At 39.7% G+C, this 17,858-nt stretch overlaps 1 protein-coding gene across 2 annotated transcripts; it reads right to left on the bottom strand.

Annotated features, from left to right (window-relative positions):
• Positions 1-47: 47 nt before the first annotated feature.
• mapre2 (microtubule-associated protein, RP/EB family, member 2) lies at positions 48-16,603 on the bottom strand. 2 transcript variants are annotated; one of them, XM_034104448.2, is made up of 7 exons: positions 16,496-16,603; positions 6,261-6,388; positions 5,061-5,206; positions 4,746-4,962; positions 4,437-4,585; positions 3,388-3,546; positions 48-1,461 (listed from the first exon to the last, which is right to left on the bottom strand). In XM_034104448.2, the coding sequence occupies exons 2-7, from the start codon at positions 6,379-6,381 to the stop codon at positions 1,363-1,365; spliced, it is 891 nt and encodes a 296-aa protein (XP_033960339.1). In that variant the 5' UTR covers positions 6,382-6,388; positions 16,496-16,603; the 3' UTR covers positions 48-1,362. The 2 variants fall into 2 exon arrangements, with proteins under 2 accessions (XP_033960339.1, XP_033960338.1); XM_034104447.2 differs by lacking the exon at positions 16,496-16,603 and adding an exon at positions 8,179-8,472.
• Between the last annotated feature and the right edge of the window lie 1,255 nt (positions 16,604-17,858).

Here is a 17,858-nt window from a genome sequence, read left to right as displayed (position 1 = left end):
ATTTATCTGCTAGTTGCTGTTTCTGGAGCTACATGACAACACTCCCATTGACTTAAAACGTGATTTTATTACAGCAAATCCATCCGAATCTCAACATCTTTCAAATAGCAGGTTAAACATACAAAAAGCTCACTTACTGTAACATACCTTGTTTTTTATTAAATATGTAAAAAGCAGGTCAAGTTATTCACAAATAAAATGCAAACATGCAACACAGTTTTTGGGGAATGCATCATGAGTGGGACATGAAAAAAAAACATTTACCATTCATTAATTTTTGACAGTACATGTTTACATTCCTTTTCCTTTACACAATAATATATAACTAAAGCATTATGGTGCACTGCCCAGTTCAATATTAGTTAATGAAATATTAAGAAAGGGTATACAATGTACTTACTGGAATATAGCATGGCAAATTGCTCAGTGAACAGACTCTCCCTAAGACCTGTGGTTAAAAAAAAAATCTGAACAGACCACAAGTTCCAGCCGAGGTTCGAAACTTAAAAAATGCATCATAATAAGACTAATCCACAATAACGTTTTCTTCCTTCTCTACGTTTATGGCATACCAAGTTAACTATCACCAAACCAACGGGTATGGCGTGAATAAAACAATGTTGAGCACACTGATTATCTGAAATGTGGCAATATGTGAGGATAATTGACAATCATAAGATGGCGTTACTACATTTTATTCACAATTCTTAAATTGTATTGTCCTCCTTCACGAGGATGCAATGCAGAATCTCATACCATTTCTAAGGCTTAATACAAATAATAATAATAAATATGGTGAGGGTCTATGGACAGATTGTCCAATATAGAGTCAAATGTCAGTGCAACATATGGAAGGAGGTTAAATAAGAGCTACTATGAGCCCTTTTAGGGCTTTGCTTATTGCATTCATGTGGTTAATATTGTTGATATGCAAAATAAAAAAACAAAATGTAAATAAAAAAGGACAGAAGCTGGGAAGTTAACACTTGCACTGACAGGTAACAGTTACCTGTCTAAGATTAAGCATTTTATCACGAGCACTGTAGGATTTGAATTGCTTTTCCACACACAGAGTCCTCAGGAAACTTCTGTGATGGTCTGAGCTCGTTCTGCTGGTGGAGGTCGTCACCAACAACCTGCCACAGCAGTTCAACAAAAGTCACAAAAAACATCGAACAGTGAGCAGAAGGATAAAAAAAAATAAAAAAACTGTGATGGTGCTTCTATTCAGGAAGTTGCTTCATGTGCTCAAGTCTTGGAGAGAACAAAAAGGATAAACCATGAGGAAAAAATTGAAATCCTTTAACAGTTCTCACATATGAAAAAAAGGAGGGATGTAACTGATGGGAGGAGCGATGGCGGTCAGTATTCATCCTGCTCCTCCTTCTGATCATCTGGCGCCTCCTCGTGGACTCGCTGGTCCACTTCCTGTCCGTCAGCCTCGGCCAGCTCTGCTCCCTCCTAAAAAAAAACCAGGGGGGAACATAGAAAGCTTAATACCAGTGTTACTGAATTACAGAGGTGGGAGTAAGTCATACATGTGCAAGTCATGAGCAAGTCATGAGCTAGTCTCAAGTCTTAACCTACAAGTCTCAAGCAAGACCCAAGTCACTGTGGTGAGAGTCAAGCAAGTCAAGTCATTGCTCAGGTCAAGCAAGTCACAAGTCATAGGAAATTCTGATGAATAAGCCCAGTTTCCGCATTTAAATCAGTTAAAATATTGTGGTTATGAAAAGTTTAGTTTTATTTTCAACACAAACAGCAATGGAGAGTGGGGCTCTGAAATTATAACCCTAGTTCTAAAGGGCTCTAAAGTGAAAACAGGAGTACAACACAAACATTTAACATCAACATGTTAAGCCTCCTGCCCTGGCTCCCCTCCAGCAGGGTCACAGCATTTCTCCATGGTCTGTCTAAGGTGCTCCCATATGACACGGTCTCATTGTTTTCCTAACTGTGTCTGTGCGCAAACAAATATTGCATCAAAGCCAATACAACGGAATAGTGTATGTAACAGGGCGCGTGATGTTGTTTGTGTGTGTGTGTGTGTGTGTGTGTGTGTGTGTGTGTGTGTGTGTGTGTGTGTGTGTGTGTGTGTGTGTGTGTGTGTGTGTGTGTGTGTGTGTGTGTGTGTGTGTGTGTGTGTGTGTGTGTGTGTGTGTGTGTGTGTGTGTGTGTGTGTGTGTGTGTGTGTGTGTGTGTGTGTGTGTGTGTGTGCAGACAGTGCGACATTAAGCATAAACACATGTCTTTCATTTTGGAACACCCACATATACATATGGAGTTGGCTAGATGTGTGTAAATTACTGTTCATGGTAATTTTAAAACAAATGCCGTTGTCGGACACACACCAAACACACACACACAGAGCAGAGCACAAACACACACACACATCATGCCTTGGTGACCGGACATCTCCTTCATAAAACGAGTAATAGGGGGATTAATCGGACAGTTCGATGTGTGTAGAGGTGTGTGTGTGTGTGTGTGTGTGTGTGTGTGTGTGTGTGTGTGTGTGTGTGTGTGTGTGTGTGTGTGTGTGTGTGTGTGTGTGTGTGTGTGTGTGTGTGTGTGTGTGTGTGTGTGTGTGTGTGTGTGTGTGTGTGTGTGTGTGTGTGTGTGTGTGTGTGTGTGTGTGTGTGTGTGTGTGTGTGTGTGTGGTTAAAATGACGCTCTTTAGCTGTTCTAATGAAAGTAAACACAGTGAAGGCGTTGTGTAAAAGGCACAGCTCTTTGTACGCTGGTGCTGCACTTCTCAGAGGCGGAGTTACACGTCCCACTGCCTCCTGGTGCTGTAGCGATTGCATGAAGTGAATGAGAGTCCGGGTTCGAAATATATCTAAAATAATGTATGCACTGCCATTTCCCCACATAAACACAACAGTCTGCAATGAAACGGTTGTCTCCTGTGTGCTCCACTTCCTACTCGGCGCTCCGGTAACTTTCTCGTGCGAAAGAGATACAGTATCTTTTTTCTTGGCCTTTAGGGGCTCCGTACAATACAAAGACAAATGCAAATATTTAATTTTAAAAAGTAAAGTCCTTTCGAGTCATCTGTCCCAAGTCAAGTCTAAAATCATGAATACCAAGTCAAAGTCAAGTCAAGTCTTTTATCAATGTTAGTCAAGCAAGTCTCAAGTCCATATATCTGACTGGAGTCAAGTCATGTGACTCGAGTCCCCCACCTCGGCTGAATTATGCTCATGATGTCTAACATGTGATTTATAAGAAAGACTTCTTATCTCTTTTAACCACACACTAACATTCACGTGATTTAACCACCAGGAAACATTTCCCCGGTATTCTCCGCTGCAAAATCTTATAAGAGTCAGTGAAAATGAAGGTTTCCTGAATCCTGTTCAGATCTATCAAAGGTCTCAGACTGACCTGCTCGTCAGTAGAGTAGAGGACTTCCATTAGTCGATCCACAAACGGGGCGTTTTCTTCTCCCTGGTCCTGGCACAGCAGCTCCACCTCTCGCAGCTTGCTGAAGTAGTAATCCCTCTCCTTCTCCACTCCTTCCAGTGCCGATTTTAATGTGTTCATCTACAACAAAAACATTTCACATTCTTTTTTAGCATCAATATAAAAACACACACAATGTGGATGAGAGGCAGAAGGCAACAGGTAAGCGGATACTAAATCAACTAGATCCGCATTTCATTCTGATAAACATTTGCATTGAAAACCTAGATAAAAACACTTTAGTTTATAATTACCTATAATTAAAATGCATTATTTATTTTTTCAATGCTAATTCAGGCGATAATTCTCTGTAAGTTAATCAATACAAGTGAACCCTTTGTACATTGTACAACCTTACATGTTACATTGTTTTTGATACAAGTTGTCTCAAATGGCAAGTCACATGTAACCAGAGTAGTCAATTTAATCAATTAAAACTGTACCACTATCTTATTATTGTTTTTTAAAATGTGTCCTAGTGAGATAATAGTAAAGCAACTCCTCCATGAAGCACATAATCCATTAAACAAGGTGTAAACAAATAGGTAACATCCATATTTTTAGAAAATCATAAAAAAAGTTAATAAATGGTTGAAATAAAATCCAACCGTAAAGAATAGTGTAGATAAGACCAAAGCGGCTGTATAGAAATTAGCAGCAACATTTAATGACACAGTAGATCGTCCGCCTTATTGCATTTATTTAACCTGCCAAGTGGCCAGCAGAGGACATGTTCTACACTTAATGCCTCTTCGTATTTTGTGAGAAGGAAGTATATTTAAAAAGATAAATGGGGTGAAAAGGGTCCTTTAGTGTCTTCTTTTTTAGTCTTTTAAATGTTCTCCTCTCCTGATCACATCCAATCATTTGAAAAACAAGAAGAATTTGGGGATCTGAGTGTTGGTTTCCAGTCTCACAATGGTAGTGAACTTGATGTCTAACTATCAGAATTAAGCTTTCCATGAACATACCTGCTCGGTAAGATGTGTGACCTGTGCTTCCAGTTCTTTCTCTCCTTTGGCAGGAGTCGATGTTGCCACAGCAGGGATCTTTTTGGCTGACGAGGGTCGGGATGTTGGTGTGGAGGACTTGGGGGTTGTTGAACTCGACCTTGACGCTCCTACAGCAGATAAGTAAATAATCAAATCTGACCTTGGAAGAACTTAAACATAACAATCAAAAATACTACAGGTCAGGTATATAAATATGAAAACATGCCCCTTTGTCTGCAAACATTTAACATATAGTTGCATAGACGAAGATGTGCATTTGAAGCTTACCTGCAGTAGGAGAGCTGGCTGCATGGAGGGACTTCTTTGGCAGGTTGAAGATCTGCTCACCGGGGTCAGGAGGGGGGAGGGCATCCTGACCCTGTCTGGCTGCAACTGGGTCGTATTCTTTGCCGTCGTAATTGGCATCGAAGAACTTCTTAAACCACTGGACGAAATCAAGGTTGTCCTGAAATCTGCCTTTGACCAATTTCTCCACAGGAATAATCTGAATCAAAGGGGGAAGGAAAATACAAACTGATGTAATTCACTGAAAACACAAAGTGTGGAGAAAAGATTGAAAGGAGAACGTTTAGGAGGACTCACCTTATCCACATTCATCCGTTTGAAGGATGCCTGTAACAGTTTGAAGTTGTGAATGTACTCGTGCTCCAATTTAGCTTGGAACTTGACCTTCTTAAGACTGATGCAGCCAGGGAAGAGCAGATCCATGAACTGGCAGTAGGCAGCTCCTAGAGATGGAAGAAAATGTTGGTTGATTACATAATCCCTGGCTTGAAAATTAGAAGACTAGAGTCCAGATATAGGCCAAGGTTCATTGTGCCTTCCTTTGCACGACAAAAATCCACTCGGATAAAAGGGGAACAAAACGGGAGCCTTTTCTATCAATGACCCCGTTTCCTTAAAAAGAAATGAGTAATTAAACTTGGGTTGATTTCCGACTCTGCGTGTCAGGTCTTGTGTACAACATTAAACCAGTTTGATTTTATGCTACCCAACAAAAAAAAATAGCTTACATCAGCAACCGGTACCATGGCGTCACAACGATTGGCTTAAAGGTGGGGTAGGTACATTTGAGAAACCGGCTCGAGATCGCTAGAATTTGAAAATACACAACCGGAGAAAATCTGCCACTTCCTTACAGAGCCCCTCCTCCAACACACACGAACGCGCAGATGACTTGTCATTTTTGTCAAAGCACTTAAGATATTAATTGCTATCGGGATGTTAAGACCATTCCATGGAATATAACAAAAAGTGTATCTCGAGCCGGTTTCTCAAACTTACCTACCCCACCTTTAATATCAAACTAGTTCAGACATTTCTACACTGGCCCAACCCTACTATTAGTGTAGAATCTTGGTAACATGGCTAACAGTAGCAGAAGCCAGGTAAAGCTTTATCTGCTTTAAAAAGAGGTCACCAGCTTACCCATGAGACAAAACACACACAACCCCAACAAGAGAGCACATAAGAGGTAATCTACATCAATCAAGTAGCTTAAACCTAAAGAAAAGGAGTGCTTGTGTTGTGTTTCTGTAGGCAGAGACTGATTGAAATTGGATTACTTGGTAACAGCATGAGAACACAGCAGGCTACACATTTATTTATAGACTCTACCAGAATGCTTCCACAGGTTGCTTTAAGTGCCAGCTTACACGGATTCATTTGAACCATGTGCTCTACAGGAAAAGATGCAAAACATGCAAGCGATCTCAAAACAGCTTCTTTGACACGCGCAGAAGGGGGAAGAGGATAGAGAGAAGTGTGTGATTGTGTAATTACCTGAGGAGAGCTGCTCCACTTTCGTATAGTTTAGGCAGAACATGTCGTTAATCCAGGCAGTGATGTCATGCCTGCTCATAGTCTCCTGGGTTATTGAGGTAGAATATACGTTGACCGCCATCCCCCAACTGCCAAAGAGAAACAACAACACTTAAAAACAAAAGCAATGCATCAAATATGCCTTTTACTCATGACTTAAGTTAATTATTACCAACATTTTTGCTGATGATTTTCTGCAGATCGTTTAATCAATTCTATATTCACAGACTTTAATGATACAATAATTAACTACACAACCAATCATTCACTGCATTATGGTAAACATGTGTCAGTAGGTCCGTTTAATTGCTTACTTTGGATCTCTTTTTACTTCATTTTCAGTCAATTAAAATAGCATTCTGCATATTTTGTGAACATTTTTAGCATCACCTTTGCCATCTAGGTTTTAAGAGTCCTTGTAGGCCCTCTTTGAATTTGAGCCTTTAATCTGATTTTACCTTCATGCTAAAGAGAAGCCGTACCAACATTTGATTAGTCGGGATGTTATTTGACTTGCTTGCTTCCAGGGAACCTGTCCCACTTAAACAAGGGATATTCAGGCCTAAACACCAAACGGATACCATGTGCCAAAAAGTGCATCCGGGATTTCCTTAAACCACAGATTAAGCAGTTACACTACACAGCATGGCCACAACACAATTAATTGATGCATACAATTTCATTGTGACAGAAACATTGATCAGCTAGGCCAAATAGAATAAAGACCACCAGAACATCTCGACCCATTTTGGCCAGCAATTGTGTTGACCGTGCCAAGAAAATCTATAAATGTGTTAGTTTTACCAAAAGCTTGTTTGAAGGTTGCATTTCAACATGTGTTTTGCATTACAAAAATGCAGGGTATGATTGTGAAGGTCAGTCCTTTAAAGCCCATTTAGCAAATGACTTGAACATGCACACTCCATATATATTAAGTACGTGGTAATCAGTAATACTCATCACATAGATTCATTTAAGTGTGCATTCCTCTGGAAATCTTTAAACAGAAATGGACCATTTCTCATCTTAATTCAATGATAGAGACCAGCTGCATTAAAAACGCCCCTCTCCATTGGTTTATGGCAGCGACTGATATGGCGTTAAATCATGCTAAATCATCCTCATCCCTATCCAACATCCCATCCGAGACTAGGCTACGCAGTGAAATAATAATAGTAACCCCTCAGCGTTAAAGTTAGGTTATCGCAGCACTGCAGGAGCAGACCCTCGGCTGACTGCTTTTCTCTGGGAAGGAGGGAAGGAAGGAAGGAAAGTGGGCCAGCCGATGTCATGTCAACAAAGCGGATGTATGTGCTGCCTGCTAGCATGCTTTGTTAGCCCGGCAGGGATAGCCAGCCGACACCGGGGCTGGGCTGATGCCTTAATTCAAACACGGGAGGGGGGGGATCGGGCTCGTGCAGCAGGGCGTAGGGGGGTCCTACACATGAAAGCACCCCCGTTTACACACCAATCGTGATATTAGGGATGATTATTTAGCTGTGTCATTTCACGATTGGAAGATACTAGCAGCAGCAGGGGCGGATCTGTGTATTCTTGTCATGTAATAAGCGATCCACTCCTGCAAAAATGTACCAGTGCCATTGCGCACCATAATATTTCACACCATTACACGGCTTCCAAATATATTTATAGGTGCTACAGACCAGCATAAGAAGCTAACCTAATTTACGCCACATACAGAAAGCTAACATGACAGGAGACTGAGAAACAACAGGGGGGAAATAGCGGATGGGTGCAAAGCAAAAATCCAAACACACGACGAGGAGGCCGGAATGCAGGTTTCTATCTGCAGCAGTGTGTTTATGATCTTCCTTAAATCAAACATGAGATTACAATGCGGTTCATGACACTGATTTACCTGTAGGCGCGCTCTCCTCGCACTGTATTTTTCCTGTAAGGAATGATGTTGGTTCCGTTGTCCGGGACGATGTCGTTGTTATTCTCTCCATTTGGGGAAAGGGCTTGGGTGGGACCGGGCATTGGGTCTCTAAAAATGTTGAACAGATACTCTGTTCTCTCTCTGGCCAAGAAACAAAAAACGATGCAAATGCTAAGAAATTGTCGCACCTTCGGGTCTCGTTGCTCTCTGTCTGCTTATTCTTCACAAATCTCTGCCCTGATGACGTAGCTGCACTCTGTACCACGTGACTGATGGGGTTGGCTGCCTGTTCCTTATGGTGGGGTATTTCAGTAAACCAAATTATATTGATCGTTTGAGTGCTTCCAACAAAAAAGAAAAAGCATTATCCCTGGTCTGATCAATGCCTGCCGATTAGGAGATGCAGATCAACTTAGTGACAGCTCATAAAGGCTCACAGACAATAATGGTTCTGATCAAAAGGGAAATGCAGCCCACCCAGTTTCACCTTCAAATCTTTAGGTGATTATGGGATTACAACAACAGACATATAACAGAAAACACAAGCAGATCCTAATAGATGGATAGAAGTGGTGCTGATTAAATGATTGCAACACATGGAAGTGTTCTAATTACTAACCATATGGAACTTTTTTCAACAGCTGTTTAACGCTTTAGGATTTTAACAATGAGTTCATCTATCTAATGAATAAATATAAAATAAATAAATCTAACGGCCAATTATTTTCAGTAAAAGTAATTTTCATTCAAAAATAGCACACAATGCTTTTTTTATGCCCTCAAATCTGAACATGTCCTGCTTTTCTCTGTTTAAATCTTATCTAACTGAATGACTGGCTTTGGACTGACCAAACGAGACAGCAATTATTCCCATTTGATTAGCTGGAACCATTACTAAATAATTGTGTGTGATAAATGGCTCATAGAATTAAATTATTATTAAAATTGTGGCCAAACTATTTTCTGTCAACCAACAAATGAATCGACTATAAATGATGTAATCATAATGTAAATGTGGTTCTAAATATCCAGTAGGAAAGTAACAAGATGCTTTGTCATTTATACAAAGATCTGAATTCAACACACATGCGGTTGTGTTGCAGGCTGTGGTTGCTCAGATATTTCCTGTTTGTGTTGTTTTTATATTGTAAATCACTGCTTTTGTTTTGTATTTACCGCAGAGCCGCCTCTTTGAATGGCTGAGAGGTTTCCATGGCTCTTCTTTTGGCTTTGACTTTCAGAAAGAAATCTTGAAAACAATTGAAGAGATATACTAACAACGATTGATGTACAACTCATTAAGAAAATTCTCCATTTTGCTGCAGATGTCATTTATGTCTTCATGATTAAATACCTTAGCAGAATCATTTGATACAGATGAAATGTATTTGACTTATTGAAAACTTAAAAATGATACATTGGCTGAAGCTATTAGATCCTTAGACATTTCAAATGTACTCCAATTCTGTTCTTTTTTTGTACACCATGTTATTGTTTGAATTAAAAAATATATAATGCAAAAGTTATAATAAAAATAATAACATGTATTCTATTTTTAAGTTATAAAAAATGTAGAGAAAAATACACTGTTTGTTTTGAGTCTTGTGCTTTATTTAAAGGCAATCCTCCACTACAACTTATTTTGCTCACTCGAAAATAAAATGTATATTTTTGTCAAATAGTGAGACCGCCAACAATTCCCATAAATGTCCCATAAATCATTACACATCTGATTTTAAACATCTCTATATAAATAAAGGTCCACTCAATCCAAGTCTAAACATGGTTAGCGATCAGTGGTAAGGAACCATTGAATATGCATGATGGAAAAGTGATGTGACAAGTTACAGGCAACTCCCTGACAGCTCTCAGCAACATAGCTATGATGTTTCTGTACAGGAATCCTATGCATGAAGCATGTCCAGACAATCACATGTCCTCCAACTGTAGCTTCGCCCCTGGCAGCAAGGGCCTCTGGGAATGGTGCAGCATTTCTGATTCTCTTAAGTTTTACTGCCTTGAGTTTTCCCCCCTGATAGTCCTTTAAGTAAAATGTAAAAACAAAGACAGTCAAGAAAATGCAGTTACAGACTTTGAGATCAATACAATGATAGCACCACTATCAGTACCGAGTCAACATTCTTGGCAATACTTGACTTGTGTCAGTTTGTCCTGTGTTGTTTGGGTCAGGATGAGCCCCACAACAGTCCTAGAGTCTGCCAAGTCACTTGTTGTGACGAAAACAATATGCAGTTCACAAATAAAACAACTTTATTGAAAAATAACTTGGTGAACAAACTGATTTAAAACGGAGGTATAATTGTGTATAAAACAGTTGGAAGTCTGTCTTTTTAGATGTGTAAACCAATAGGGCAAGGGTTGCGTATGATATGTAACAAAAGGTAGGCATACGCCGAGGCAGCACTTTGTGTGAACATTTTATTTTGCATCTTTTGGTTCAAATACTCAAAAGGAAAGGAAACATCTTTAAACAATGATGATTATCAAAGATTTATTTCCAAAGTGTACACATCGACCTCTAAATGCAGTGCCAGCTGTTACTTTTTAAGTCAAAATGTCAACTACAAATCAAAACTGTCCATCCCTGCTTTTAAAGTTGGGTGAGGGATGCCTTTTACTCTCAACATTTGGTCACCATCTGTGCGCTCACTAAAAACTCTTCCTCTGGTGCCACCCTCAGGCCAAAGTTGAAGTCACTTTTTCTCTACAACTTACTAGCTTTTACAGAAAGCATACAGCGCACTCTTGATCTGTTAAATCTGTCAAAAAATTCAGATAAATGTCCAACGAAGTCTGATTATTTGATCCAATAACAATGGTCACCATTAAATGGATCTATAAGAACCAGTAAATGTGATTTTCCTTTCTCCATACTGTACGTGTAACCACAGCTTCATGAAGTCGCATTCTGTTAATCATTAAAAACATTTTCCAAATTCCAAGGGGTGTTTTATTATGAAATGATGGCAATCATTTTCATAATCACTATGATTTATTCAGCTTAAACTAATCACACTGGAGCTTTAAAGTCACATGTCAGCAAAGAGGATGCATGTGCCATGGATTGACTGCAACAGATCAGCCTTATATAATATATGTGTGCCTTTAAGCTATGTTTAAATATCTGAAAGTCTTGGGGAAAGAAATCATTGCAAGGGGGTGAATGATGGGTATATATATCTCGTGTAGTTATATTTCATGTACGAATAAACGGGATCCTTTGACTCTACTGGGTCAAAAAAAGCGCTGTTTGGTCTTTTGATGAATTCCTGCTGAGCCAAACAAAAGGCAAGTGCTAATCTCATTAACTGAACAAACTGTGGCGTGGACACATGTCTCCACTAAGAACCAAAGCATGCTGTGCTGTTCTTCTACTACATTAATGCTACAGGCCTTTTCAGACTGTTCAGTGACAAATGATCCATATTGTTCTCTTTACAATTAGATGAGAGAATACACAGAGGTCTGCTTTGTCTCTGGCAGCAAGCAGCAAACAAGTGACAGTGTCCTGTGTCCAACTTGAGTGGCAGCTGGAAGTCCGAAGGCTCTGTGCTTGTTCAGATGAGCAGGATTTGCATTCCAAATTCACTGATAAGATGGATGGCAAAGCTAGTGTGAGGCTGTCACTGAAACGAACTTTTCAGTCTGATGGGCACTTAAAGGTGGGGTATGTAAGTTTGAGAAACCAGCTCGAGTGCGCTAGAATTTGAAAATACACGACCGGAGAAAATATGCCACTTCCTCACAGAGCCCCTCCTCCAACACACACAAACGTGCACATGACCAATGAGGGCACGAGATAAGTTTGTGCACAGATGGAAAGCTGACAGGCAGTTACTTTAGCCGGGCCGGCTAAAATGATTGGTTGTGCTTTTTACAGCGCTACGGCTTCCACAGATGACGTTTTTTTATGGATTTTTTGTCAAAGCACTTAAGATATTCATTGCTATCGGGATGTTAAGAGCATTCCATGGAATATAACAAAAAGTGTATCTCGAGCCGGTTTCTCAAACTTACATACCTACCTTTAAGTGCATCAGAGCATGCATGCCTTGTTTAAAATAAATGGTCAGACTGTGAAGCCTAAGATTTAAAGTATTTAAATAGTAGACCCTATGGACGACACATGCCCTCACAGACAAAGGACGGGTTTGCAACTAGCTTACACTTATGTAGGGGTTTTACTCTTAACAACAAGCTAGCATTTATATAAAAAAAAAAGGAAAAACCAAAGACTGTATCTCTCCGGGCAGTTAGACTAAAACAGCAGTTTGACAGTTTCCTTGTTTTAGGTAGGCCTACTGGTCCGAATAGGAAATACAATCACAACCCAGTATTGAGTCAAGAATATTAATTATTATTATTAGATGGCATAACTCTACCTGGTTTCAAATACAATGTTTATGAAGTTTACCAGGCTGAAAAATAATCTATCAGGAATGTTAGGAACATATTTAACTGGTCAATGCAGTACACGGTTTGATGACGTTGCACTATGTTGCAGCAAAAAGCCAGTCAGGTTCCACCTTTTTGCCCAAATACCCCATGTCTGAAATGAATTATGGTGTGTATGCCTGTCTGAACATGACCTTAAATGTATCGGGACTGTTTAGCTATAGAAAATATGAAGTTATACTATATGCAGGTGTAAAGAAAATGATAAAATAAAAAGCCTGCTAAATGGTTTGTAAAGTCCAATGCTGTAATTTTTGTAAACAGTGTCCTTAACATGTATATGGGGTGATGCATTCTTTGGAATAGAGTAGGTTTGGGTAGTTAGGATAAATCAAGTGGGTAAAAGACTAGAACACAGCAGTATCATCTAACTGTTACAGCTGCTGTGTTTCCTTCAGGTTTGTGTTGCTTGATGTACAGTCTCTGTGCATGCTGGCTACATTATAAATAAATCAATGGTCCTTTGGGACATAAGATCTTTCCATTAGAGGAAAAACAGAGCTTGGTTTGCTCTCTCCCTTCATATCTCAGCAGGCTTTCTCTTGCACTGGCTACTCAAGTGGGTGGGTGAGGGGGGGGGCAGCTCCACCCAAAAGACACACCCTCAATATTAAAAAAATATCAGTGTCTCAGTGTTGTCCTGATTTGCAGGTTAAAATGTGTGTTTGCAAGGTGTTTTAGGTTATTATTCAGGAAGCATAATATTTGACTAAATGGGTCAGGGGGTGTGCACAAACACTTTCAGGGGAACCTCATAACCAAACTGAGGGTGGGGAGGACCAAAAAGGATGGAGCACAGATCTCAAATATCACATATTTTAAGCAGTTACTTAAAATACTACATGTGTCTAATAAAAGTTGCCTTGTACAATCAAAAAAGGGCAATTTTGCACCCAAGACAAAAGAGGTCCATGGTCTCCCCCCCAGGGGCGGATCTACCGGGGTGGCATAGGGTGGCAACTGCCACCCTAAACAATAGCCTTGCCACCCCAGCTGCCACCCCAGTTGGCATCTTTGTTTTGAAAGAAAAGTTGTGGCTCATCGGACATTTATGAGAGAAAGTCTCTAATGTCCGAGTGCAAGTGAATGCACCGCAAGATGCACGTCATGTAACCCCCCGGTCCTGGCACGAGAGTGGAAATATGATTGGTGGCGAATTCACTTGAACGGGGGAACGGCGCAAAACGAGAAGCCTTTCGTTCGGACCCAAGCACTGAAGGAATGAGGTAGTTGCGGTCTACAATGACAGAGAAGAGAATGTCAAGTTTGGCTGTATTCAGCATTGAATCAAAACGCACTACAGCTGTTGATCTTAATAAGTTTTTGAGGCGTTTTGCTGAACAAAATAGTAATCGCTGCATTCAGCTGTAATAGACATGCCAACTTGATGCTCTGCTCACGGATGATTCGATGAGAATAACAAACTGTTAAGATGATGACCTTGTATGCGTGTATATATTTTTTTCTTTGTGGGGGTCTGCCCCCAAAAAACAGTTTTAAGTCCTGAGAAAGTAAAATAAGATGGTGTGTAAAACTACACTGCCCAGCCAACAGAAAGTAACCACTTTGATTTAACTAGGCCAGTAGGTAAGGACCTTCCACTGGATAATAACTGCAGCGATGTTTTAGCTGAATACACGTTTTTTAACCCTAACTGATGCAGTTAGTCACTTCTTTAATGTTTGTTCTTTCTGATGTAAAGTCAAGGTTGTAACTGTATATAAATAATGATATAATGACTTGTTTTTCAAATTTGAAGGAGGGTGAGCAAGCATCTTGATGAACATTCATCATTAACTCCTCCAAAAAATATAGTTTATTCAATAATAAATGAATATGTGAATCATAACAGTTCTTCACTACATCTGTAAAGCGTCTTTGAGCACCTGTAAAAACGCTAACAAATTAAATCTATTATTATTATTATTATTATTATTTATTAACAGTGATTGACAGGTGATAGGAATAATATGATTGTTTATAGTATCATATTCATTCAGACAAACATCGATGAGACAGTTAATGAATGTACTTATTGCAGCAGTCTGCATAGATTTGGTACCCCTGCTGGTCTAAGAGTGAGACAAACTCATTCAGTTATTGTTCAATTCATTAAATTACATCTGCCACCTTATATGTAAGGCTTTACTGATGTGCCACAATAATATCACCTATGTGATTGATTTAAAATATTAATATTGTGGCTTTCCAAGTTAAAATTGATTGTAGGGGTGTAACGGTTCACAAACATTTCGGTTCGGTACGTACCTTGTTTTTAGGTCACAGTTCGGTTCGGTACGTTTTCGGTACAGCAGAAAAAATTATCACAAAACATTAAATATTTTTTTTAATTATTATTAAACTGTGACTAATGTATTCAAATAAATACAAAATATAGTAAAATAAACATTAAAGTGCAGCATTTCAATGAACTGAAATAATCTGTATTTGAACTGTACTAGTACCTAAGCAGCCAGCTTGACATTAGGACTTGCTTGTCATTGTATTTTCATGTTGTTTAAAGAAAGATGAACTTGTCCACATTGCTTGCTGAAATGGCAGATCTGCTGGCACTAACAATGTCTCCTGCTGTGGAGAACACCCTCTCTAGGGACAGTGGCAGCAGATACAGCCAGGTAGCGCTTTGCTAACATGGCAACATAAGGATATTTGGCTTTTGTAATAGCTTTGGCTCGGTCTGAACTTTCTGCGAGTGGTAGAGGCTTACATGCTAGTGGGAGTTGGGTTTGCACTTCAGTCTTTTGGTACCGGTGATATTCACATTCGGGTGATGCCTTTTCAAATTAGTGTGATGTATTGCCAGCCGCGTAACCAATGTTAGTTGAACAATGCCGACAAACAGCTTTGGTTCGGTCCACCTGTCTTTGTCCGTCATCCTTGTACGTAACTGCGAAACCAAAATATTCCGAAACCGGAGACTTCAATGATGCTGGAGGATTTTCAGCTCAACTTTATCTGCGTTCGCCATTTCCTCAAATTACTGACTACATTTGAACGCATTCCTGTGACCAGCTCTCATAGTATGCCTCTCGTCCAATGAAATTAAATGATATAGATTACTTCCAGAAAGTTGTTCATGTTCTCAATTTTTTACGTTTAATGCTATATTCGTTCGGTACACACGTGTACCGAACCGAAGGGCCCGTACCGAACAATTTCAGTACGGGTACGTGTACCGTTACACCCCTAATTGATTGATATGATTGCGATTTAAAATCAGCATATACTTCTGTCAGGGGATGCCACCCCTCAAAATCTCCTGCCACCCTCATGCATATTTGTCTAGATCCGCCCCTGCTCCCCCCTCTTCTTCAGTGTACGCCACTGCTTAGTAAAAGCTCTAACTGAGGAAAGCACGAGACAGCATTGTTAATTTAATAATACTGTTTATAAAGCAACCCCGTAACGAAGCAGCTAGCTGCAGACAGTGAATCTCGTGAAAGAAGCTAACTCAGCTGCTTGTCCGGAATGACAGCTAAAGGAGAAGCGATGATTGGAAAGCAAGGCTACTACACAGTGAAATGGCATAGCAAATGAGAAAGGACTGTCTTTGCACTGCGCACGTTGCTCACAGTGACGGTGGTACATCTTGTTCAGCTAACCGCGAACTTACAGCAAGCTAATTTTGCTCCTGCCAACAGTTAGTCAGAACAGTGACAGCCGACATATGCCCTGACCCTGGACTACATCACCGTGCGAACCAGCGACAGACACGTAGAAATGCACTGGTTTTGGCCTCTGCACACCATGTGGCACGTATTAAACAAATGAACCATGGAATTTCTCAAATTAGACTCACCAGTGAACTCCGCTCCGCAGGTTAGAAGGTGTTAAAAAAGCAGTTTTCCGGCTGAGTCACCCCACCCTCAAACGCCAATTCTCACTACGCGATGAGCGGAGAGCAGGGATCTGATTGGACCATGCTTCATCGGTGTAGGAGCTCATTGGCCCGCTACTGACATCTGTCGTAATGTTGACCAATCACACCTTGATGCGTTGATCATACGGAACATCCGTCATCTTTCCGTCTTGTCGCTCCGTGTCAAATCACTTTCCACGATGAAAGTAAACCAACATATTTTCTCAACTAATTAGTATTTATTAAACACAAGATTGACTCAATCCACCATCATTCAGAAATATTTTCCTTCCAAAACAAAAGTATTAAAATATAACAACAATTAACAAAGAATACAAAAATAAGAATTATATCTATTATAATATTATAAATATTATTATATTAATGATGATAGTGATGACAATAACATTAATCTCTGTTTGCAACTTCTTCAAAGTCAAGATGTGCTGCTCTGCTCTGTGTTTTTTATGATTTAAAGTTGAATATGTGAGTATTTTTGTGACTTTGTCAGACAAAACTTGTGTATTGCAAAGGTTATCTTTCGCGATTTTTACTTTTGTGATTGTCCTTTTCTTTTTAAATATGGGCATTATGTGTGAACTGGTTTTAAATTCTGTCTAAAAAAAAATCCATATGAAGTCTAAGGGCCTTTCTGATTCAGCAAACTCAAGATTTCTTTAAAAAAGTACGCTTCCTATTTATTTATTTTTGATCATCCAAATTCTAAGCAAGGAAAAAGTTCTCCTCTGATGTTTAGCTGCTGTGCTGGCACAACTGCATTCCTCCTGTTTGAACACCAGGGCGCAGTAATGCACTGGATAAAAGACAAAATATATTTGGTAGAGGCTTGGTATGAAATGAATCTCTCTTATATCTACTTTGCTGACTGTACTGATACAGTAGTCTAGACACAACATAGAGGAGATAAACAAAGGAAGTAGAAATTAAATTATGCAAATACCTGGGGAAGGACACTGTTGGTCTATCTTGTAAATAGAACAACTGTATTTACATGTGCTAAGGACGGGCTTGTGGTAGTAGTTTGTAGTAGTGGTAATGATATTAAGAATAAAGACACACATTTGTTATTCATATGCTGATAATATTGCCTGAGCCTGAGAGTAAAATCCTCCCTCCTAATATTCACATGCTGTGAGATTCAGTGCTGGATGGCTGCTTTTATGTTACCTCAGATGGTGGGTCTATGTGATGAATTATAGACAATAGGTTGAGGGCAGCCAACAGTGCATTTATGACAGATAATAAATGTGCACTGCCAAACCAAGCCAATTGAAGTGTGCCG

This window comes from Pseudochaenichthys georgianus, chromosome 17 (genome assembly GCF_902827115.2).
Source record: "Pseudochaenichthys georgianus chromosome 17, fPseGeo1.2, whole genome shotgun sequence".
Taxonomy (NCBI): domain Eukaryota; kingdom Metazoa; phylum Chordata; class Actinopteri; order Perciformes; family Channichthyidae; genus Pseudochaenichthys; species Pseudochaenichthys georgianus.
The sequence above is the reverse complement of the archived record's forward strand: the minus strand, read 5'-3'. Positions and strand labels throughout refer to the sequence as shown.